The sequence below is a fragment of the Rhopalosiphum maidis genome, chromosome 2 (genome assembly GCF_003676215.2).
Source record: "Rhopalosiphum maidis isolate BTI-1 chromosome 2, ASM367621v3, whole genome shotgun sequence".
NCBI classification, from domain to species: Eukaryota; Metazoa; Arthropoda; class Insecta; order Hemiptera; family Aphididae; genus Rhopalosiphum; species Rhopalosiphum maidis.
Window position 1 is genome coordinate 89489034 of NC_040878.1, and position 27952 is coordinate 89516985.

Sequence of the window (27952 nt, forward strand, 5' to 3'; positions counted from 1 at the left end):
CCTCAGACAAACAGCGTAAAGTCTAAGCTGCACTGTTGCATACGGATTTTTTTTGTTTTATTTGTTTTTTTTTTCTTAGTTTAGTTATGGACATTTTTTCCTCAAATAATTCATTTTCAATATTTTTTATATCATTATATTGTGTTTTATTATGTTTTGTTGGTTTTGAGTGTGCTTTATATTATTGGTGATTGTGTCATATATCCGCCAGCTGTTCTTCATTCGGTTAGGAACGTTTAATCGTATCGGCTCATCACTATTTGGTTTTGGCGTCTTCAGTCGTTTTGAAACCGTTGACGATGCCGTTCGAATAGTACACGACGTTGTCGTGTTCGTTAGATGAACACTTGCTATAACTCGCTCCTTCCACCGGCTGTAAAACAACAATGATTATACATGTATATACAGCCATAAAGGTATATACACAACGGTTAGTACCTATATATGTATATAGGTAAAAATGCGTAAACGATTATATTATTAACGTCACATCAAGGCTGTGCGTTAACGAGTTTGACGATTATTAAGCCTACCTACAAGTTTGTATAAGTAGTCATTATTTTTTTCCATAAAATTTGACTGCTGTATATAAATAATATGTACGAGTAAATATATATTTACATTAAACACGTACTATGAAGCGCAGTTTTATTTTTTAGTACTACAGGCTACAGAGTATATATATAATAGTTATTCAAAGAAGTATATATATATATATTCACTGTTGACCCGAATTTCATAATACAGTAGTTCTCTTATAGAATTATGCAAAATACATTTTATTTAAAAGATTTTTTTTAACACCCTTTATAAGAAAGGAAAGAGTAATGCATTTTTGAAAATCAAACGAGAATACCTATTTTTTGTGTAAACATAAAAAACAAGGGTTTAAAGTTTATAGATGAACGGAGAGTTGCAGATAAAAGTTACCCACGAAAGTGTAAGTTTATTCATTCGCCAAATGGTGTCCTAAAATTAAATAATTGTTAATAAAAATATGTTTATAAGACTTGATTAAAATTATGATTCATACCTTCAAAAAATTATCGGATATAGATTTAAAAGCAATTTAATTTTATACTAATTATTTTTTTTAATTTTGCCTATTTTTTTTTAGAATATTATTGTGTAAACGGGTTTAAATTTGTCTCGTTCCAAAAACGTAATATAATAAAATATATATATATATATAATAAATAATAGATAGTGCGTGCGGCGTTGTTTTTCGAGCTCCAACCGTAAAATCTATAAATCTTAAAGTTCAGGCTTTTAAGAAGTCTAAAGTATATGCGAATGACTATATATACACCGAAATCCTTTAAGAGTTTAGGTGCAGTGGTATATATAAAATGTTATATATAGTATGCGTGTGGATTCAGAGGAGACGACCAGCTAGCATATATATGTAGTTTATATTCAAAAACAAAAGTCAATGTTGGCATAACGCGTGTTTACGTAATATACTGAATAAGTTATAACGCTCGACAAGTCTATGTATTATATACTGCACTGGCTTTTGGAATTAAAATATTCGATTAAACGCACATTTGAATATGTTCTATATATATATTGAGTATACATATAAATATGTTATAATTCACATACCTACCTATAACATATTTAGAGTATATTTAATTTACGGTAAATGTATGTAAATACATGCTTCGAATCACTGATACCACAGCACAGTCAGTACAATACACATTATATCGATTATATCAAAGAGCAATGTATCTAGCTGTTTTTCTTTTAATATTTAAAATCTATTAAAAGACAACACAACATAACGAAAAACTTTACTTATGTCATACAATAATTGTTAAAATATTTTTTTAAATAAGTACATAATTAAATAAAATACACAAAGTGATCATATATATAGCTCGTATAAAAATCTTTTTCGATAAAACGAAATTTATATAATCATGAAAATATAACGAATATGTATTTATTGTACCTATGTCATAAAAAAATGAATAAATCAAAAACAATATGAACTTTTATTACATATTAAATTAGCTATAATAATTTGTACTTGTTTTTATACGTCATATAAAAATAACATTATATTGGTGTGTAATGCAGTCTTTAAGATTTTGGAATATTATTAACACATTCCAAGGAATGATGCCCACAATTGGATAACGACGACTGCAATAGCTGTGATTTATAAAACCAGACCGGTGGCTTTTAATAAAAAAATCAACTTGATTGAAGGGGGGAAAACTTGAAATTTCAGAAGAGGGAATTCTACAGTAATAAAAAGGTATTTAGGAGGGTTAATTATTTTTGTTTTGTTCTCGTAGTATAGTTTATACATATATTTCATAATGATAGGAATATAATTGAAAGCAAAGAAGGGAAAATTATTAAAGAAAAAAGGTAATATAGCAATTTTTTTTATAACGCAAAAAGTTTTTTAATTCTATTTAATTACCAACAAAAAATATACACAAGTATACTGTTTATTGGTTATTAAAAATACAATAGAATATAGTTGAAATAAGGATTTAAGATTTAGATAACAAAAATAGTTACCTTCAAACAATTCAAACTATATCTTAAACCAAACTTATAAAATATAAATACATTATCCTGAGGAACCATTATAACGAATTTCAGGATATGCAATTTGTCTTATTATAGTTTTTTTTCTAATTAAATTATTTATCGAGTAAAATGATTGGTATAAAATGTTATTGTTGGAAAATACCCTTCTATAAAGTCTATATTTTTGTACTAGCTTTATTATATGATCCTAGTAATTTTTGAAAACTTTAGAAAAAAAAATAATCAACACTTTTTATTTGTGAAAAGAAACGGAGATAAATAATTTAAAAACTATTAATTCCTTAAGTATATATATATATATATATATATATATGTAATTATTAACAGTATATTGTAAATGAATTTGAAAACCAGTAGCTGTAACTCAAAAAATAATGCAGATATTGTAACGTAGTTTTTTACAATGTCAATAAATACCATTTCTATGTAATTAGAAATAGTGAATTTCATTTTATTAAACTAATTAGGTGAAACAAAATGAAAATTAAGACTACCTAATGTTAAATTGATGTGCCTATATTATTATTTATGTACCTAGCATTATGCACGGATAGAATTGAAAATAATAGGTATCATTATTAACATATATTACTATATCAATAACCTCACCAGAGTATAATTAATATGATTATTATTTATTAGTAATATTATTTAAGTACTTTTAAAAATTTTAATACCAATTATAATTTAAATACAACATATTCAAACGTTTTTTCAGATATGACTATATTTGATGTAGATTACAATGGAGTTAAAATTAACTTGGATATAATTAGCAGTGTATACTGAACATATAGAACAATATTATAAAAACAAATATTAAATACAATTTCAATAGGTAGTGTATCTATTCTTTATTGCGGTTTGGATTAGCTAGCATTTTAGTTACAAAAACTATACAATTTTACCATAATATTATGATGTATTTTTTGAAATGAAAGTTTCTTTTGTTCATTCAAAGTTCAACCAATTTCAAAATTATTTTTCTCCGTATTAAAAATAAATATATCACTTTACAAAATGCCTACTTGAGAATTTTCAAAAAACTAAATTAGGTTTTTTTAGACCATTGTAAGAGTTAGGCTATAAGTTATCTATTACATTAAAAAAAATGCACTATAATATCATCTGTATTATTTTTCGAATTACAGCTACTAATTTTTCAATTAATTTACATACTTATACGTATATATAAACAAAATTAAACTTTATTTTTACATAGACTATTTTTTACAAGCAAAGCACCTAACCTAACCTAACCTTACCCCCATCTTCTTCTTGGGAAATTGATAAAATAAATGCTAATGCATAAAGATATACAATAACAATCAATAAAAGAATAAAGCTAATATAATATTATACATTATATATAACATAAGAATTCAGACGAGTCAATTATATATACTTTTTCCGTGACATTTAGTGAAACGTATAAAGCACGAGCGCGCGACCGGCAGTCCTTGGGGATAAATAAAAAGTGACTAAGAGATCGATAAAAATATTTCAACGTCATAAAAATGACATCCTTAAGGTTAATAGACCACAGAAACATTTGAAATTACAAGGGCTCTAGTATCTATCTCTTTTTTTTATATTCCTCGTCATCCTTTCTCTTCCAATTTAAATGACCGAGTACTATTTTATTATTTACTCTAGTAACTGTACATAACATACCATACAAGCTCCGTCGTTCGCCGGTCTCCGTTTACCATCACTGGTGTATTTGGATTTGTAGAAATCTGAGAACAGGAACAAAAACATGACGCCATGCAGGCCTATCCAAACCATGAAACTCTTTGGGTAGTTACATTCGCGGAACAAGAGTTGGAACTGGTGGACGAAAATGCACACAAATTGCAGCTATAAATATTGGTACAGAAAAAACAAATTTCGATTAATGATCACAACAACAAAATATAATTTATTTTAATTTGAAGTAGATAAATAATTCAAAAGCAGTACCATTTGGAATGAAGTGAGGTACTTCTTCCACCAAATGTATTTTTGATATTTAGGTCCCATCGCCGACACCATATAATAGAAGTACATAACGATGTGTACGAACGTGTTGAGCAACGCAAAGAAAGTGCTGTGGCCACCTGTGTTATTTAAAAAAGAATTAGAATAATTGTTTACAGCAGATATTTGATACTTATATATGCGTAGACAAGATATAGAGGTTTAGGGTCTACCGACTGATGCATAAACGTCACCAGTGGTATTTATTTCTACATTACTTCAACAGTTATATCAACACCATTAGATTATAATATGGTGAGGTGATTACTTATAAAATATATTTTTATAAATTAACGTATAATGAACATATACCTATGATTATACGTATTATAGGTAGAATTAATGAATATCTACAGACGTCACATACGGTTTAAATAACAGAGTATGATATCAGTACTAGTCCATTAGGTACAGGCGAATAGGTGTAGGTATGAAATTTATATATATATACTCTACCGTATACTACTGTTTATAGTATATCATTAAAAATCAGAAAGGCCGAGTCAGCTCCTGGGTCTATGTGATTGATACAATCTTTTTTGCTATATATTGTATTTTATTGCACATCTTTTACAAGTATATTTCCTGTCAATTTCAGTATATGTATACTACAAATTACAATTACAATAGATAGATAATTAAAAATTAACTAGAACATAATATAGTAAGAGCACATGAATACTTTTAATTCAATTTGAATTCTAACTAAATGTTTGGTTACCACTTTTGATGCTAAATTATGGTTGGTAAAACTTTATAAATACTAAATAGTTCCAATAAATAAAAGAAATATTTCGATAAAGGATAAATATTAATAGATAATATATATTATATTAACAAACCGGGAGCAAATTTCATTCCCATCCAGACGCTCATCGGCATGCATCCGTGGTGAATGACATGCAAGGTCGACACTTGTTGGTTCTTTTTCCTGAGTATGAAAAATAACTGAAAAAAAAAACAAAGCGAAAACGATAAGACTTTTGTTAATTATATTATATGAAGTTAAATAGGTATAATATATAATTATTATTATTGTGTAGTCACTGGCCTCCACGAATATTACCTAATATATGCACACACAATATAGCTGTGGTACCCCAACACAATAAAATATATGTATATAGGCCAAAAACGTACCCTCCAACCACAACCCTAATCCTTTCACCATGTATATAGTAGAGAAGGCAATAGCATTGAGTTGTACGAAAATAACACGAAAGCTCGTGTGACATTGTCGATCGATTTTGTTTTTCTTCCCCGCTACACGCCTGCCACTATTAATATATATTATAGTATTATACACGACGTCTGTGAATTATTTCTACTCGGCCGGTTATTTTCGGGCACCCCGACCCAACTATATATATATATATACCTAAACAACTTCGGGGTGTATCATGAAATATTTTGTAATACGCTGACCACCATCCGATATTCGAGAAAACAATACCATTTCCATAATCCACCATCCACTCACGTATACAACACACAATAATAATAATAATAATAATAAATAAATTATTAACAGTCACCAATCAAGAAAAAAATTTACCGTGTCGAAAAATTCGGTGAATTTAGAAATATAGTACCACCAGCACGTTTGAGCCATCTGTAAATACAAAGACATGAGCATTATAGCATTATTCTATTATTTTATCAAATTATAATTACAAAAGTACCTATATAGTTTAAAAAGCAGTATAGCCAGTATAAGTACTACTACGATTTGTTAACAATATACAGGATGTAACGGGACTATTTATCAAATATAGTAACATTCGTAATGGAAGTTTGTCAAGTTTGTCAAATAGTCTTGTTACACCTTATATATAAATAGTATATAACTATTATAAATATTACTCACTCGTAAGGCCATAGGACTATAGGAATAGTCGACCGGTTGACATTTTAGACTGTACGATCCTCCCCAGCCGCTCATCATATACTGCGAAAAAAAACATTAATTTTTGGATTAGGAGCGTATTTTTTTATTGTCATCGATAAGCCTAACTATAAACATACATTATATATTTTAAGTCAACCTTCTTAGCTTTTGAAAACATATATATATATAGGTTACATGGTTCTCAAAAAAAAAAAAAAATTATTGAAATTTACATTGATAATATAAATTTAAAATCTAGTGATCTAATCAAAACCAAATTGGGTACCAAGACTAATTGTGAATTGGTTCTTATATTATAGTTTATATTACAGTTGAGTTTCAATAAAACAAATTCTAGAGAGATAAAAATTACTTCGATTTATGTACTTTTCGAATCATTTAACTTGATCTTATAATATTTAATAATTTGACGTTATACAATATGACTCGTAAAGTGCATTGTTTTTTTTTTTAATAAAAAAACTCATTAGATCTTTTCAAAGCATATATATATACGTGAAAATATACAATTTAAATTATTATATTATTATCAAGTATAATTAATTCATTTTCAAAAAAATAAATAAATAAAAACCACTATTATAATGGACAACAAATGTATTTGGGTCAAATACACACGTTTACAGATTGATTACAAATGCCAATTGAAGCGAATCGGCCAATTGAATTTCAGCCTAATCGCGGTATATTTACATTTGCCAAACAGTGCTTAAAAATACAGCGAAATAATACACGTTTTGACCCCAACGTTTACATACACACAACATTCCTAATAAAAGTAGTACACCACGTAATCTTAAATATGACATAGTTATTAAAACAATTCCATAAATAAATTAACATAAACGTTCAATAAATACACGTTACATATAACTAGTGATAGATAACGTTCAAAGTAAGTTAGTTAGATTAATTAAATAAAGTATGCGAATACACTATAATATATTGAATAATTTCCGAAAAAAGTGTTAAAAATGATTTAAAAAAGAATTCGATAAAAATGCATACGACTATGTTTCTAAACACTCGTCTAAAATAAATAGATTTAAAGTATTTTAATATTAATATAACACTTTATAATTAGGTTGTTACATGTTTACAAATCACAAGTTTAAAACGTATAAAGCGTCTATATTTGTAATATATATCATGTATAATATATTTAAATTGTTTAGTTCCTACAATATTATTATAGATGCCTAATAATAATGTAAGGTTAATTAAAATAAAATCTCTTTCAAATTTTAGATTTTTGTAAACTTAAGACAAAATTAATATTTTTTTATTCTTTTTAAAGTACTTAAACAAATCAATTAACTGCAGAAGGACATAGTATATTTAACAGATTTATTCAAATTTATCCAATATGTATAAACTAAGTATTGCAAAAAAATTAAAATACTATATAGATATTTAGGTAGGTAGTATAGGTACGCGTAATAAAAACTAATGAGTTTAAATTTTAGTTTAAAACTTTAATTTGTTATTTATTTATACTTTTAAATTAAATTATAAATTAAAAATATAAATCGAAACGAATTAAAATTAAATCGTAGTATGATATATTATTACGATCAATTAATACAACTGATATACATATACCCTAGTAAGTATTTAGCCTTGCATAAAACAAGATTCTTATACTCTAATAGATAAAAAGGAATTTTCCTATGTTTTAAGAACATTAATTAAATCCAACTTTTATGAAGGTACTACAGATGAATGTCATTGGGGTTAATATAACAATAGTAAATACAAACAGTCGTTTGATTTGAGAAATAAGATATACTTAATAATAAACATTTCCGATGTCAACAAAATTAATTGATAAATAAAGTAATATAGTTAAGGTTAATATAATTATACTAAACATTATCTGTAATTTTTATAATTTATTAAAATTAGTACATATTTTAAAATTGAAAAAAATCTATTACGAATAATTTCAAATAATACAAATTGTATGGTTATTACCGTTTATATAATAAAAAAAACACAGCCAAAGAATAAACTATTGAAAAAATAAAATAAAAACTATTATATTGTCAAAATAAAATAGTATAACTAATTAACAATGATTTAAATTCATTTTTACTGCATATAGAAATGTATTCAAATGGTAATACAAAATAAAAATGCTAACCACTGGTTGGTAATAATTTTTCATTAAATGCTATAGATTCTATTTTTTTTCCATTAACTTTCAACACATGAAACGAAAAATTATCAAATTATTAATTAATTTTTAAATATTAGTATCTAATATTCTTATCTATATAAGATGTAAATATTTCAAAAAAAAAGTATTAATCGAAAAAAAATCATGATAATGAAAAAAATATGGTTTTATTTATTTGTAAAAGATCTAGTGATAGCCAATAAATATTATAATTATTTCAAAGTAAAAAAATGGATATTATAGCTAAAATGATTTATAAAGTAGCACATTAAACGGATTAGATATACCCAGTTAATTATTAATTATATTCAACTTTTTTTTTTAGCAGATACAATAAAAGTCAATAGTTAGAAATTATAAACGTACAGTATATCTATTAACTCTAACAGTCAGTAATACCATATACAAAATATATACTTGTACAAAAATTAAGAAAATAACATAAATATTCTGTAAACACGGACACACTGCAATGTTTAATGGTCATCACTCATCACCTAATAATTCAGCACCCATAAATACACCAAACCTTCTCACATGACCTAATTTAATAAGCTAACCTAATGGCATCCAAGACATTAAATATGATGCTCATTGAATACAATTATCTCTTTAGCACTATACTTTTTTTAATTCACATACGAATTAGTATTTTATATATTAATTTATGCATGGTAATAGTTCTAATTAATTATCATTAACAAAACAATATCAATTAACACAAAGAACTTTGTATAAGCGTGATGCCTATAAAAAAAATCATTACGTGAAATTTACATACTGTATAATATTTAGGTAAATCAATTATTCCTTGTATGCATATATATTTACAGTAGGTACCTAAGAAATTATTTATACTTAGGTACTATTGTCACTTTTAAAGATTCTTTATAATAGGAACACATATTGACCAAAACTAACTTATACCTGAATATTATATAGCCTCAGCTGAACCGGCAATTTTAGAGAGTTCGTTTGTCCAAATTTAAAGAAAAAATAAAGGTTACGACAGTATGCTTGAAACAATTTAATAATATAATAATTATTATAATGACTAAGCTGAAATACGTCATCACCTTACTTTACAGAAGCATTATGAGTTTTAACTAGTAACATATAACGTTTTAGTTGCATTATATGTTCTATAGACGTTAGACCATAATAATTGTAAATTATTTACAAATTATTATTATTTAAAAACATATAGAAAGTGTAATAAGTATAATACACAAAATATACTCAATAAATATTTGTATTTATGTACCTACCCTAAATGTTTACGAAATACAAATAGCACACGAAATTATTATTCAAAAGTACGGTTAAAAATAATATTGTTTTTTGTTTTCAATTGTATCATGAAGGTAAGATTCAAAATGAGGAAACTGAACGCGGAAACGTAAATGACACAAACACACGTTTGAATTATAATTTACGTACCACTAAATTCCTATCACATAATCCATCTACAATATTTAACAATTAGAAAAAAGTGCACGTGGCCGGTAATAGGTACTTACTTCATAGAATATCCAAGCACTGAACATCGTTTGTATTGCATTATAAACTATAAGTACTTTTCTAAGTTGAAAAGGTTTTCGGTTTTCCATCAGTCTTGGCCCAAGCGTTTTGGCGAAATAACCATAGAACAGACAAATAAACAGCGTCGGAAATGGACTAGACAACATTGGCCAGCCGTTTACTCTAGGATCTGAAATAAAAACAATTTTAAATTAAAATTCATAAAATATGTAAATACACGATATTTTTAATAATAATATGTTCGTAAGCAGTAAAATATATTATAAAATAGAAGGCAAACAAGGTATAGTATATGCTATATAGTATATATATATACGATGAACCTAACTTTTTTATACTTGATTCGATTATTATAATAATAAATGTGTATACACATTGCTCATAATATATTTTTATTGGTATTACTATTTACCGATCCTTAAAGAAAATTATTGATAGCTTATTTAACTATTAACTAAAAAAAAATCATAAAATAAAAATTACTAGTCAATAGTTAGTACCTAAGAACTTATAATAATTATTAAATACTATTATATTAGACAAACGTAACTTAAAATATAATATTATAATTATTGTATTTATAATACATTCATAGTTCCACTATAATGTTCATATACCTAACGTATATAAAGAAACCTGAGAACAAAGTTAAGGCATGTTGGTACATATCTATATGGCGAATATTAAAATGATGTTAATTAAAGATCTACAATGCTCTAAAAATAAATTATTGACATAAGCCTGTCAAATTATTTTAAAATACAATAAAATGTTGTAGTTAAATATTGATATAGTTGTCATACCCTCACATAATACAACTCATAGGCAACGATTTCACTGCAAAACGTGATTTTAAAGTCTTAAAAATTACACACACTCAATAACTAAGTTTTAAATACTTATTTTGATGGAGTATATTTATACTGTATTAACTTAAATAAAATATTAATTGTCGGTACTTGTTGTGATATGACATAATGTATTGTGGTAAGGTATAGTATAGCTAAAACTAACATTCTAACAGGTCAGTGCCCTCGGATGCATTTTATTCAACTTTTAGTTACACAATGTTTCTATTTAGGGGTTAGAGCCAATAGCTGATGATCCTGTTTACATTTATACAATATAATGTAAACTGAATAAAAGTGATATGATGAAAGTTTAAAATAAAAAATTATCTACTAAAATCGAAATAATTCAGGCGGTAATATTGAATCTTCATTTTGCGTGCAAAACAATCAAACACATAAATTAACATTTCCTTTAATGTAGTGATAAATACCACAGTGTATATATTAAAGTTATTTGTTCTAATAGTTCATGATCTTAAATTTAGGACAGAAAGCCTTGCAGCAAAAGGTGAAATATTATAATGTATTTACAGGAAACACCTAATAATAAGATTTAAAATTATATAGATTATACATAAGAATATTTAATAATATAAATACATTATATTATATTACCTAGGTATAATAATAATATACGTCACGTCGACATCGATAACTGACTTTCGACAAAATATAGACTCACTGGCTCAGGTCTGAATGCGGTGCATAACAATATATATACTATCATTATCGAATACCTACCCAATTTTAACTGGTGACAAGAGTAAATTTTAAAATGATACCAAAATTTTCAAGTGTGACACTAGTTGTTATACTAAAGTTAATGTAGAAACAAATTATTAAAATATTTAACTTGTGTTATTATTTGTGTTAATTTAGATAGACATATTTTTTTCTAAGCGTAAAATTTAAAGTTTATATTTCAGTTATACTGATATAACAGTTAAAAATATTAATATGAAGGTTTTTTTCTATGAATAATCGTATTTATTTATTTTGTTGGAAAATAGTCTTACCACTTTTAATCATCATAAAATGATTTAGGTTTATCTTTAAATTATATTTTGCCAATAATGAAAATGATTTTTCAATAAAATAAGTTGGCCTGGTTTTTATACAGGGTGGCTCAGTTTCTTCCTTTTTTACCATGTATTTAATAAAGAATAACAGATGGCCAAACATAAAAAAATGTTGTTTACTCCGAGTATAAAATCCTAAACAAAACGAAAACTACCAGAAATGGATTTACCAACAGTTCCCAAAAATTATACGAGTATGGTAAATTTACGATAACCAAGTACAAAATACTTTATCGCGAGTTATATTTATACATGGATTTAAAATTATTACTTTTACAAAACAAAATTCAATATTTTAAGAATGTTGTATATTATTATAATAATTATAATTTATTGTATTATACAATCGTTGTATTATTAAAAGCCGTCTAAATAAATGTATGTTTAGCTCATAGGAGAAGAACACAAATGTATTCCGGCCTACATATATCTTCCGGCTTTTAAGCTAAATGTGAATTAATTAATCTGTATAATGATTGTTTTGAAAATAATTTGTACACATTATTAATTAGTTAAAAGTTTAAGACTCTGGCAGACATAGGGGTAATTTTTATACATTGCACAGTTATTTTCAAGGTTGTATAATTAATATTTTGCTAAAAATTATATTTTTTATAGTTACCGTTTTACATCACGTTGATTAAACTGATAACTTTTTTTTTGTTTAGCTATTAACCAACTAGGTAAATTTTTTAAATTAAATAAAATGTTACAAATACTAATAATTGAATAATTATAGAAAAATAAATCTTTAAAAAATTAAACCTAACCGAATAAACAAAATTTTAAAACAAGGTATTAAAATAAACACAGGTATTAGGTATCATAAACTTTTAAAAATTAATTGCAATTTAATTTAGAACGTAACGCATGTCAAAGTCAAATAACTTAACCCTGCTTAATGCTAACTATTAAAGGAATTTATTTTAAATCATACAGAAAAAAAATATAAGAAAATATTTTTTCAATAAACAAGTAAATTTTATATATGTATGTGTGTGACAAAAAGAAGGAAACAAAGAATGCATTTTATTTGGATGATACGATTTAAAATCATACCACAATATATCAGGTGCATTCGAGTATTCAGAAAGGTACAAAAAAAAAAAACAGAAGCAAAAAACCGATAAAAGATTAGTTTGGAAATTTAGAATACAAGGATGTTTTCGAGATTCGGGAAGGAATTTTATGGCGTGTACAATAGAAACCAGAATGCCGATAACAGTTGGAGCTGTCACGAAAGGTATATAACTGGTAGATATACCGTGCACTTTCTACGATATAAGTGTACAAAACCAACATTATAAGAGTATACAATGATTTGCTATAACAAGACTTTTATTCTGGGGTTGCAAGATAAACACGTGCCATATTAACAATTTAACATAATACTTATGAGTTATGATGCAATATGTACTTATAATAATCGATTCTACGGGGTTATTTCAGTATTTAAATAATTTAGAGACGAAATAGTTTTTTAATATATAACACAGTATATTACACCTATGACTAAAAATAACTTAAAGAAATGTATTTAATTTCTTTAGTACACATTATATATTATATGCATTTTAACGATTTTCACATAATCGGAAACCATAATAATGACTACGATCGATTTATATTGTCATTTAAATTTTTAAAACATACCTATACAGTATACATATAGCTATTATACCTGTGTGCGGAAGAGGAGCGTTTATTAAAATAAATAAAACATACTCGTTAGAAAAATATTACTTAATGACCTACATCTACACCTTTCTCCTAGCAAATTTTTTCCCCACCTATTACATGGTAGTAATCGCACTTCCTATAGGTATCTACACATATTATCCACCTGTTCTGCCGGTATAACATAATTCTTTTAGAATTAAGGTTTTTTTTGACGTAATACTAAAATCGAAAGTTGATACCGTTAAATGAAAATAATATATAATTTTATAAATGTACTCACCACTTTTGTTGTCCATTATGTCGTGGTAACTGTCGATAAAGTTTAAGACTAGTTGTGCCATTTTTTTTTTTTATTATTATTATTATTATTGTTATTTTCTCTTATAGATCTGTCCGATGACTGTAGTAGTTGTCCCAGTAAGTAGGTACTGAAATAAAACGAAAAGTCATATTAATTTATGCACATAACAAGAAACGTATACGGCGGGAGAAGAAGAAAAAACAATAAACAAAGCAACAACAGTTTATAAGTTGATTCGTTCGCAAACCGAACAAACTCACGTAATAAACAAAAAAAAAAAACAAGTATTCAACACGATATGATAACAAGATGTTTGAACCAGGAAAACTGCATACATGTAGGGTACAATATTATATTATAAACAGGAAGGACAGGTGCGACTTTGTAATAAACACTAAAACCATTTTTTTTCATACATTATAAATAAACGCACGGATAATAATAATAATTTAAGTTATAAGTAAGTTTATTACTCTTGTAGGTATTATAATAATAGGCATAGTTGACCTCCCTATATTGTAATCAAACCCATATTTACATTTCAATCTTCGTGAATTGTATCTAGTAGAATAATATTATATATTATATTATAACGATTAATTCTAAAATTATAAAGTGTAAACGTTATCATCATGGTCAACAGCTGTAAGCATAGAACGCGCTGGCCGATGCGGCGGCAATCGTAAGGAAATTTAAAAGTTCTTCGGGTTATGTAAAGAAGCCATATTAAACATTATTATAATATAATATTGTATTGTGTTGTCTATGCGTGTGTTCGTGTATTTCGCTGTGACGAAGTTATGAATTAATAATATAAGAACTTGATTGATTTTCGTCTAGAATCCGCGTTTTACACAAGGGTTTCGAGTTTTCAACGCAAATACAAACCAAAGTCTTACCCGTTACAGCGATAATATTATTTCGCGAATTGTAAATAATGATTTATGTTATAGTAGTTCAAACGACATTTAAGATTGAAATAAAAAAAGAATTAACCAACTTATAAGTTTTCATCGCGCTAAAACATACGTACTTAGTAATAAACTAATAATATAGTATTACGTATAATAATTTATAGTTTTAAAAAGAGCGTTATTACAACTGCTGGTGCGGTGGCACGTGCTAATCGCCGCCGTCCCTGACGATGACGTCACGGCGACGCGTCAAAACACCCGTCGTCAACCGCGGGCATTGCATTTCGCGCGCGCATGTTTTTTTCATAATATATGGCCATCTTTCAAATCGAATGTAATATAATAATTGCAATTCGACCCACGTACACCATCACCACCACCACAATAACTGATGAGAGAGCATATTATACATAATTCAACTCGCAAACGTTGCCGGTTCATCAGCCAGAGGTGTGTACACAGATATCACCGAGTGGGGAAGAGAGACGAAATAAACGTACAGGTAAAGTATTTAAAGTATTAATCCTAAAAAAATAGAAAAAAATCTAATTGTATCTAAAATAACAATATGCGTAAAACGAGAATCGAGCCCGTCGAAACCGAACACACGGTAACAATCCGATGTTACGAAACCTGCTATAATCTGCAGAGACAATCGTGAAACCGATCTTACAATATACTATAAACATAAGCAAAAAATAAATTAAAAAATTAACTTTACCTTATTTCACAAAATAAGTTTTTTTTAAAACGTCGAGGTAACCGATATTATTCCGAAACACAATAGTCCGGTGGCGGCAGTCGAGTATAATAACCGTATTAAAAATATTGTATTATAATATAATGCTTATATTGATTTTGATTTTTTGATGTGTTTCATGTCACTGTACGCGACGACGACGACGACAGAGCGACGACGGCGGTAACGTCGAACGATACGCACGAAAGCCACGCGGTTGACTGGACCGATACCGTGTACGATTATTATAAGACCACTATCGCGGCGGCGGCGGCAATTCCAACACCGTGTCGTCGTCGTCAGAGGCGGCGCGCGCGTGTATGTGTGGGAGTGGGAGAGTGTGACGGCGGCGGTGACCGGACGAGATAACTACAACTACTACTGGCCTTTTTTAGATGGCAAGTGGTGTGCGTCGGCCCGGGAAAGAGTGAGAGAGAAAGATAATGAGAACGACTAACGAGTAGAGGGAACGAACACCGTAAAAAAAATCCTTCCCAGCACCGGCAACGGATGTTTTATTATGTATAAAGTCATATTATTATTATTACTATTATCATCATCGTCGTTTTTTTTCTACCCCTTAAAAGAGGTGTCCTCACAATATTTTAAAAGACTTGCTCGTATATTATAGAAGACGATCGGGGAGGAGATCAAGAGAGAAACCGCAATACCCCACCTATTGACGAACGACCGTAGTAAATATAAACGCTGCTGCTGATGCAGAATTAAAACAACAAAAAAATATAAATACATATAACACGATAATAATTATAGCAATACGAATTTTAAAATAAACACCACCAACTGTGTATATACTCGTATAAATTATTATATAATGGGATACAATGTTTCATTCAAATCTTTTTCAGTAGAAAGGTGTAGAGATTATCTGCGTTATTAAATACATACGTTTCATTCATATTATCGTCTACACGACAATTATTAATTATTTAAATAACCATAATGATGATACATTTTTTTTAATTGCCAATATATTTCGGTCTATTGTCATTTTATTGCTATGATACAGTGATACAGTTAATTACATAATACATTACAATATTTAAATACACGATGTGATTTAAATCTCAATTCTTCATTAGGTATTAAGTAAAGTTATTAGCGATCATTAGTTGATTAATTCGTAGAATACAATAACCAAATACCACAAATAAAAATAATACTCTTTGAAATTTTATCAAAATATTAGTCAGGTATTCAAGTCTATGATAAACAAGACTAAATTGTGTATCATTTGTCAAAACATACTTGATTTAACGTTAAATTATAGCATACCAGTATTACAATATATTCGTTAAATATTATCTAGTTATTTAACTATTTCAGTTTTTTAACATATTTTTAAACCATTTCTTTTGATAAATACATTTTTATAATAATAATAGTGCCTAATGGTTCATAGTAATCGTAAATTATTAATTAAGTACATTATGAATTTTATAAAATTCGTGTTCATGAAGTAAACCTTAAATTTTAAGGGCCGACTTTACGCAACATGTCGACTTAGTCTATTTTATTAAAAAAATGTGCTTGTAATTAGTAAATTGATTTTTAAGTTTTAAATTAATATCTTGATTTTTATTTTTTGTTGGGAGGGGGACTTCTTGAACACATAATTTTCTATATATAATAATTAATTAGTGAAAAACATAGTTTAACCGAACCAACAGCATTATGCTATTCAAAGCCTTGATTTAAATTACTATGTTAATTCAAAATAATAACTCAATAACAATAAGTTAGTAATATCTAAATCAGCAGCGGCCACTCGATCTCGAATAACTCCCAATATGACTATTATTATTACTGTTCATCTTGCGATAATTATAATTTAGTTAATCGGTTATCATTAATCAATATACCGTTCAAAATATGAAACTTGTGCCACCAGACTTATTAAATTTATTTATATACATTGCATACATAGGTCGAGCCAAATTATTATCTAATTCATCAAACCCATATGATTTGAGTATATAACTTTAAACTAGCCAAAATGTATCGAAATATTCAAAACACCAACTCAATAATCACTTTATTAAATAGTTCATAATTCTTGACAACGAAAATAAAATGAATAAAAAATATCAAACAAGAACAAGCTGAGTAAATAAAATAAGTACCTAACCTAGTCTACCTACCCCAATAAAACTAAAGCTTTACAAACAATATATATTCGTAGGTACTACCTATTACTTCATGATTTCATTATAGGTTTTAACTTTTAAACAAAAATTAAAAAGGAGAAAAATATTTTTATAAAAGTTAAATCATTTAAAAACCAAATTAATATTTAAAAACTATACAATTTACATGCTATGATCTATAATATGATCCGTGTTATCAAACGTTATACCAAGTTCAGCTAAATTTATAAATAAGCGTTGCAATCTATAAATATTATAAATGTAATATGTAAATCTTACACTAATTAGACCAACACATTCAATGCAACCATCAACAGAGAACTATCTCGTTTATGACTTGTAACAATATCGCTATGTTATTCCCATATGGTAATGTATTAAATTAATTAATATCAAAATAGTTGTTTTAAAAATTATAATATACTTGGCATAAAACACTAATTTTATTTTCTAAATGTACCCTCTGATAAAATTACCTAACAGATCAAACGTGTAAGATGATGTTTATTGTATAATATAATAATATATTACTTTAATCAAATATATGCCATCATATACAAAACATAAAAACAGCTTTTTTTTATTTGTATACAAAATTTGGTCGAATTTGGTCAAGGTATTTTACAGGATATTTTAAGCCACATTTACAATTTAATATATTAACATAAGAGCATAATGTCTTAGCGTATGTTAGGTACATTATAATAAAATGTCTAAAATAAATGAAAAATAATAATGTTATACACCAATTAATAAAACATTTAAATTTGAGATCTTTACAGAGGGAAGTTTAAAATAACTGAATGTCAATATATTATGCCTTTAATTAGTATACACAATTTAAAAATCAGGTGTGTTAGTTGAATTATGAATGTTTCATATGACTGAATTGTTCAAATAGTAATTACAACTAGTACCGTTGATAAGAAAATCCATATATATCTATTAACAGTGTTCTGCAATCATATAATATAGTTGCCGCGCCCACTTGTCAAAATATAATGTTGAAAAATGTAAATGTTTGCTAAAATTAGCAGAGAATATTATCAGTATATTTTTATTCATAAGATTAATTAAAAATATAATTTACTTAAAAAACCATATTAAAGTGTATAATAGTTAGCTCATCGCTCGTATATTATATATTACTACATTAAACGCAATTTCACTTTTTACTTTTATGATTTTTTTTTTTGTTATGTTTCAATAAGTAGTGATAATCAATATTGTAGTACATATAAATTACTATAGTACTGTATCTAGGTACATTCATATAACAGATTATGATATTTTTTGTAATTTTTAATAAATAGTGTACTACAAAATTTTTATCGTCTAGTATTTAATATACATTAGGTACTATAGTCTTTTATATCATTAAGGTGAATATTTATTATTAAAAATGTAATGTTTATAAATAATATAATAACAAATGAAACTAACAAAAATAACAAATAATATAATATTTATGCAAAACTATAAGCACTGTAGCATTCCAGGAAATAAAAAATTAGATCTAAAAGTTAGCTTTCTAAAGATAAGGCAAAGGACTTTATTAAATGTAACTAGGTGTACAAACAAATAAAGACATCAATAAACTCGTTTACAACAAATATAAAAGAAAATTAAGATAAATCTACAACCGTGGTTAAATAATAAAATAATTGAATGATAATGATTATTATCACTAATATACGGCCGAAGGGGGGGGGGGGGGTCGACACCTTTGGCTACGCCACTGGGCAGGGCACTAACCTAACCCAGTTAATTTCTTTAAATATTGTTGTTTACATACGAATTTATTTAAAATACAAAAAAAAATTAAAATGTTATAAGATATAGTTGAATTGATATAGGGAAATGTCGCATACTAAAAACTTTTTTTTCAAAAACCGAAATAAATAAATAACAGTCATTTCATTTAATTATCCGATTCAACTTTAACTTATTAAAATGTAATATATACAGTAAAAGATCATTAGTTATTTTAGTCAAGAAATTTTAATGATCTCTAAAAGGAACAACAGTTAGGTAATATTAAAATTTAAAATTATACTAAAAATAGTAAAAATTGAATTTTATTTCTACAGTCGGGTACCTTACATATAGAACACGACGATTCTGCGAATCCCCACACGACACTACCATCGAGTCCGATTACTCTATGGTAGAATGTCGTGTGAGGATGTGTAGAAGAACCGATTTTTGTTGAGTCCCAACACAATATCTCGTTATAGACAGAGTATATAAACTATAGGTATTATGTATCCGTATTAACCACGTGTCATGATCGAATTATTAGGCATTGCAGCGTTTGCAGCGACTATAATGTAATATTTTAAATTACAAACATAAAATCACAAATATTAAATAAAATAAACAAAAGTTGTAGATAACTATAATATAAATATTTTAAATAATAGCATGAAACTAGTTTCAAAATATAAAATTGACGTAGCGAATAGTATACCAAACAAAAAACTAGTTATGATAAATTAATCATAAAATGCCAAACAATTAAAGAAATAAAAAGTACTAATAAAAAAATCCGTACAGTATATACTAATATTGCGTACAAATTACTTTGTTAACCTTTAAGATTTAGTAGTGTACTATTATAAATAGTATAATATATATTTGCATCAGTAAAACGAGATCGATTTACTATATAATATAATATAATGGTAATTATTGTTATTTAGTAGGAATAGTTTTTCAATAATTATTCAATGTAAATTAGTTAATAAATATAATACATAGAGTACCTATAAAATGTTGAGAATTCACTTGAATTTTCAGATATTAATGCAACCGGCAAAGAGCTCACTTAGCAATCAACTGTATTGTGTAAGTATTACCTGTGTTTGGATTGTTTAAAAACAATAATAGAAAATAAATTAGATTGAATTTATCTTCAAACAAGTATCTAATAAACACAATAAAATAATGTGACATTTTGCTAATAAAAAGCTTTTTTTAATTTACAGTAAAAAAAACTTATATAAAAATCTTGTACAAAATGTTCAAGTCTAAGGTATTAAAATTAAAAAATACAAACTAATTTGCAAAAAATATTCATGATGTTAATGAATTTATCAAAATTTAAACTTTAGACAAAAAGAGCTCAAATATTTAATACAAATTTCAAGTTTCCACCGTTATTTCTTTTTGGATAAAAAAAAAATACATAAGCGTAGTGTGCCTAACGAAAATATTATTGTCCTTTATTTATTTGTTTTCATTGACAATATTATCAACTTGGACTAAAGAAATAAAAATTTGCTACTAAAAGTCACCCAATATTGAAGATCATTTTACGTCTTATTATTTTTTTTTTTATCGTACTTCCTATAAAGCAAAACTATTTAAGATAATATATTTCAAAATTGCATCAAAATAAACTATTACATACTACCTACCTATACCTAAAATAATAATATATTTATATAATTATAATGGAAATATCACAAAAAAATCTCACAATTTTATGAGAAAATGTATACAATTTAAATAAACTATGTATTAGCTGTTAGAACCAATTTTTAGAACAAGATATAAGCCATTGTTTTAAAGCTCGGTTTAAAGTATATATATATATAATAATATACTTGACCATAATTACACTATTATTTCATACTAATATTATAAAAGCGAAAAAAGTTTTAGAAATTCAGTATCAAGTTTTTGTAAACTTTACTTCTTCTCCAAAAATAAGTTTAAAACACAATAATGTATAGTCGTAGTAAATAAAACGTGAAGCCCTAAACAGAAAATAATCGATGTGCAAACAATATAGTATCAGCCGTCATACGTCAACAATTCGTTGATTATAGGTATACATTTATAGACGTATAATCAATGTTATTTGTATTCCACTTAAACGAAAAAAAATATTAAATATTCTAGTAAAATGTCATTGGAAGTTCTTTTCGATTTCACCGATATTCAAAGTTAAAGCTAAAATGCTTTTTTTTTTATATAGTCGTAGGTAAAGTAGAAACTAATAAAAAGTATCTATAAATGGTTTATGACGTAAATAATCCGTGCTTTAACTAAACTTCTTGTATTTAGTCTTATTAATACTAGATGCTCAACTAAAATATTCGTGAAATTTCTTGACGTTCAAGTAAAATTTAAACAAAATTGGTTATCTACTTGTTTTCATTCATTTTATTAGTTAGATAATTTAATATTTTAGGGGTAGTTAGTAAATTATAAATATAAGAAACATTTAGTATGGCATGATATTCTGAATTAATAATATATTATGAAAATTCTCTTCTTATATTATAAACATGTAAGTGACCAAAACAGGTCTTGACTTATTAAAATGTTTATTTATTTTTTAATATTTTAATAAAAATATGAAATATTATAGTATACACAAATTAATATAAAAATGCAATTTGAAAGCTACACACGTTATAGAATAAGTAAATATTTCATTAAAGTGTAATACCTATAGTGCACAAATAAATTGTATTACGTAAAGCAGTTATTATCTAACATAATAGCAATTACTTTATTCAAAAATGAAAAATTAAATATATTAATTATATCTCACATTTAACAGAAAAATTGTTACTATAATAATAACCTTGACAATTAAAATTATTTATTCAAGGACAGAAATAACAAGTTTTGGATAAACTTGTGTACATAAGCCCCACAATATAAGTACGAAAAACCCATAACAGGTTAAGGTCCAAAACGAATGTTATTTAAACCTTGATAGACAAGTTATATAAACCTAATACAAACTGAATTAACAGCAGTCCGTTCAATATTATATCTACCTAACATCTGGCTGAAATCCAGTCTAATTTTTAATATCACATTGTTATAACTGCATGTTTTAATGATTAAGCAAAAACAATTGGGTAGGTATTAAACCCTGTATTAAATAATAATGTAAATAGCTCTTGTTTGTATTGCTTTACAATTGCAAATATATTTTAAAAGTTTATATATTATTGTAGTAATTTAATTACTATTTTACGAAAAAAAAGATTAAATACGTAAATACTTAATAAAAGTGAATATTTGATACGCATTACAAATATAGACTTCTATTTAAAAATATTTTTAATTTACGACATATCAATAACTATTCTAAATACATCTTTAAAATTGTTTAATAAATTAAAAATTCTTGGAACTATAGATATTCTTATATAATAAGTACTTTGTGAGGAAGTATCTTAACAATAATTTATGGTTAAAACTCCATTCAAATTTATTTTAATTTTATATTGGATGGTAGTTTAATATCCAAAACACAAATAAATATTAATTGCGAATTTCAAAAATATTCAAACATTAAAAACAATGACAATAAGAAAAACTTTAATTTTAAAATTATACATCAATTGTATACAATAAACCTGCATATTTTTTTTCGTAGAACAATTGAATTATTTTACATTCAATTGACCTAGTTTAATATCGGTCCTAGATTATGTTTAAATGGTACATAGTGCAGCTTGGTATAGGTAAATAAAACATTAATAAATAATTAATATTATGTAAGCATACATAACTATGGTAGGTACCTACTACCTATAATTTACTTCTAATCAGTTTTTAAACGATACTAAATTGTATCTCCTGGCTACAAATTATCAAATTTTTAACGTACTTTTCATTTTAACAAATATTACAATTAACTAACGGGGAAAAACCTGAAGAATTTTAACAATACAAATTTTAAAACTATACTATAGTAACTAATAATAATAATCGTGTTAATATAATATAATTAATTCTAGTAATAGGTACACTGATTTGTTTTATATCAAATCCCATAGACTAAAAGTCAGTAATTGTCAAAGAAAAGTATTTGTCCCGACAACCAATGACAAACCAGCTAACCGGCTTAATAGTTAATAGTGTTACGACCTGCAATTTTAACTTTTAAGAAATTTCGAATAATATGTAATTCTAAACGCAAACGTAAGGAACTTAATATATAAATATTATATTATATACATTGTAATATTTTTTAAAACTTGATAATCCTAGAGCCTAAAAATGTGCATTTATTATCTATGTAGAATCTTCCTACTGAATTCAGAAAATGTAATGTTGATAATTCTAGTTATAGGTATTTAATACTTTAGGACAATTGTGTATGCCTGTTGATAATTTCGCAGCTATAATCATTACCAATAAACAATAACATAATTGTTTTTATATGAATATTATTTTGTCAATAGCCAACAATAGAAAATACTATAGGTAGTAGATATTATACACTAGATAAGGAATACCTTTAATATAGTTTATACTTTATTTTATACTCATTATTCACATTAAATTAATTAATAATTGCATAATAATAATAACCACCAATTATGATCACGTGTAAATTAAACACATATATGTGTTTAACGTGCTATTGTGTTAATAATATAAATTTAAACATCGAATACTTTACATTTATCTTTATTGGTTATTTTTCGTTCAAATAAAAAAGTCTCAAACATTTTCTTGTTTAATATAAAAAAGGTCATCTAAAACATGGGTATTTTGTAATTGTCTTAAAAACTTTGAATGGTTTTTGTAATAACTTTTTCTCGAAAAATTTAGAAAAAATAAAACTTAAGGCATTCTATTTTTAACAATATTAATTTTATTTTTAAATTGTAAGTCAAATAAGTAGGTAGTCCTAAACTACAGCACATTTGTATGAAATATTTATTTAATTATTATATTTATGAATAAATGCTTTAATATAGCATTGTTGAGACTTTTTAGGAATTAAAAATTTGTAAACAGTAGATTATTTTTAATTATATCCTAACAATACTATTTTTAGAAATGTATTTCAGTAGAATTTGTAGTTTTAAATTATTAAGCACTGACATTTTAATTCAAGTTTAATGCTTTAATGATAATATTATATAGGTACTTATTCAGAAAGCATTACATTACTGACCGTTACTTCTTCATTACTATAATGAATTTTTTTTAATTTTTATATTCCTTAATTATTTTTATAAGAAACTTCAAATTTGAAATAATTCAATGAAATTTATAGAAAAATTATTTTTGATCAGAATCATTAAATAAAATGTTCAGATTTATAACTGCATTCAAATGTGTAGTAAAAAAATACACTACCATGCCATTAGCATTTGCTGAAATGAATGAAACAAGATACAAATACAAATTTAAACTTTAGACACATCATATCCAACTTTTTCAAGGTGAAGATAATAATACCTATTGACAAAAAAATAATAAAAATCAGTTATTATTTAATCGCTCATTGTATTCAATCTAATTTTAATATTGTACTCAAAAAATAAATACATATAAGGATATAAGATAGAAAAAAAGAAATCTTTAAGTCTTAAAAGAATAATAGAAATAATTTTAAAACAGAAAATGGACCAATCAAATTTTAACAGTTACCTATTGATTTTAAACTAAAAAAAAAGTATTTCATTCTTGAATTTTACAAAATGTTGATGAAAAAGGGTGTAGACTCTTTATGTATCCATTGGTATGTCACTGAATAAATAATAACTACCTACACATTAATTAATTGACTTAATCTAATAAAATTCAATAAAGTTAAATTAATAAATTAAATAACTAGCGCCAAACTTAATATAAAGGTCAATAGGCAAACATTGTCGTACCTACAATATTTGATGAAATTGAAAACTAAAAGAGGATCAATTAGACATTAATTATCTTTCTAATTTGGCATGTAATTATAATGTAGGGAGTACATGTTTTAGATTGGGTCAAGTTTGTTATGAATGACACCTAGTAAGGTATGTAAATAATTGATTCCAATATAATATATGTACATATATTATTTTATCATAACAACAAAAATTAGCATATACAAATCACTCCCTAATCCTTATTGTTTAAAAATATCTGTAGTTTTAATTTCTGTTTAAAATACAAAATATATTGGTTCAATCCTATAAAATAAGTAAAATGTTTTCCAACATTTTTATTAATTTAAATTTAAATAAATAGTACCTTCACAAATGCTTCCTACTTTAATTTGTATTAGGTATTAGGGTAATATTCATTTTTTAATGTAAAACTGTAAGTTTTAATAATAAAGTACTTATTTTAATAGATAATAATTAGGTATTATCAAATATAAATATATAAAATTTCTATACATTAGATGATAAGTATATTAATATAGCCATATAGATACAACTAATAAGATTTTATCATACATACTATATTCACAACTTACTTTTTAAAATACCTAACTATTTATCTAAATAAATCAAATACTATTATAAAGGATATCAGTAATTGATAAAACTAGGTTGAGATGCCTCTTCAGATTAAAATTAATTAACAATTAATATGTTTATCGAGCATGAAGTTACTACATAATCAATTTAAATTTTAATAGAAACAAAATATACATTTACAGTTTTAAACTAGGATATTAAATGCCTACCTATATACAATATACCAAAACAGATGATAACCTAAACCAACAATCTTGATTACAGTGTACCCTTTAAAAAATGTGGAGAATTTATACAGCTTAACAAAATGTTTTTTTTATTATAACTCCTCAAAATCAATATACCTACAAACCTCAGAAAAAATATTTATTTATGAATTTCACCTAAAATGTAATTACTTATTAACTAGTAAACTATCATTTGTTGATTGCTTGCACATTTGATGTGAAGAAAATGTGTGATCAGAAAAATGTTAGAAATTAGAATCATCATTAAAAAACTCTATTGAATTGTCATCAATTTGAAATATTTTTTTATATAAGCTTTATAATATGTACATTTGTTATATAAATAGACACATAGTTATACAGACTGTTAAGTTATTGCCACGGTTATTAGCTTGTTTAGGTATTACCAGCTAAGTAAAAACTGCAATAGGATATCCTAATAATTACAATAACAGTACATTTTTAATCCTGTTTTTAATGAAATTACATCTATAAAAATAAATGTATTGGTACCTATATTTAAATATCAGTTTTATCCACTAATTTATTATAATTACCTAACAAAGCTATGAGTATATTTTGCATGTTGTCCTCTAATGGACTAGCGATTCATCAATGAGTTTCAGTGTTGGGCGAAGGGTGTATAGTGAATGAGAATATTACAAGTAGTTAGACACGACATTTTTTATCATACTATAGATCTTAACCATGAATTAAGTTTTGTGTGGTGTGGGTGATACTGCTATCCAGTAAAGCCGTGGTAAAGAAGGGAGGATTATATTCAAACACCAAGGTAGGGTGAAAAGATTAGGTACCTATTGTGTATTTACGTGCAATATTATTTTCTTACCTAAAGCAGATAACTTTAGGGTGAACAGATGACGTTTTGCAGTGGCGTCTACAACACGTACGATCCGGTTACAGGACAGCGTTCAGTGGCGGTCATATCTTGGCTAGTTAGAAAAAAAGGCCAAGTGATCTGTCGGCTGGTAGTGTAGCTGCTGGACGGGTGAAAATTGAAATTATATACCGGAAATAAAAACAATAAGTACACCGACAAGGAAAAACGACTTTGTGCACACGTGTATCCGGTTGTTACGATACGGTAAAGGCGTTTGCGACAATCGATAGGTAATAAAAATCAATGCGCACGGACCGCAGGCGTATAGTTTAACAACTCATTTTTTCCTTAAAATTTATATTAAAAATCTAGGTATAAAAAAAAATAATTACACTAGTGTTTTATAAGATAAAAAAAAATTAATGTATGCACACTCGCGCGCGTTAGATTTTTGCCGGTCACAAACCGGACGCGACGAGATCAGCAGCTCCGGAGACGACTTTTATGGGCTTTCCCACTTTTCGTTTCCTGTTCGATCTCTAGTCGCCGCGGATCCCGTCTCGATCTTTCTCCCACGCACTGCCCGATCGGTCTATGACGGTCAGACATGCACACACGACACTGTGACGAAATTTAATGCACGCGAAAACGCACACACACGAGACAACACACACAAACGCGTGTAAATACACTCGCCC

At 26.3% G+C, this 27952-nt stretch overlaps 1 protein-coding gene across 2 annotated transcripts; it reads right to left on the reverse strand.

The window, feature by feature from the left end:
- Window positions 1–234: 234 nt before the first annotated feature.
- On the reverse strand, window positions 235–27939 carry LOC113550915 (elongation of very long chain fatty acids protein AAEL008004). Of its 2 annotated transcripts, none has more exons than XM_026952871.1 (9): window positions 27264–27939; window positions 14111–14258; window positions 10199–10389; window positions 6458–6538; window positions 6146–6202; window positions 5433–5538; window positions 4534–4670; window positions 4246–4431; window positions 235–373 (listed from the first exon to the last, which is right to left on the reverse strand). In XM_026952871.1, the coding sequence occupies exons 2-9, from the start codon at window positions 14169–14171 to the stop codon at window positions 257–259; spliced, it is 936 nt and encodes a 311-aa protein (XP_026808672.1). In that variant the 5' UTR covers window positions 14172–14258; window positions 27264–27939; the 3' UTR covers window positions 235–256. The 2 variants fall into 2 exon arrangements, with proteins under 2 accessions (XP_026808672.1, XP_026808670.1); XM_026952869.1 differs by lacking the exon at window positions 27264–27939 and adding an exon at window positions 15767–16011.
- Window positions 27940–27952: the final 13 nt, after the last annotated feature.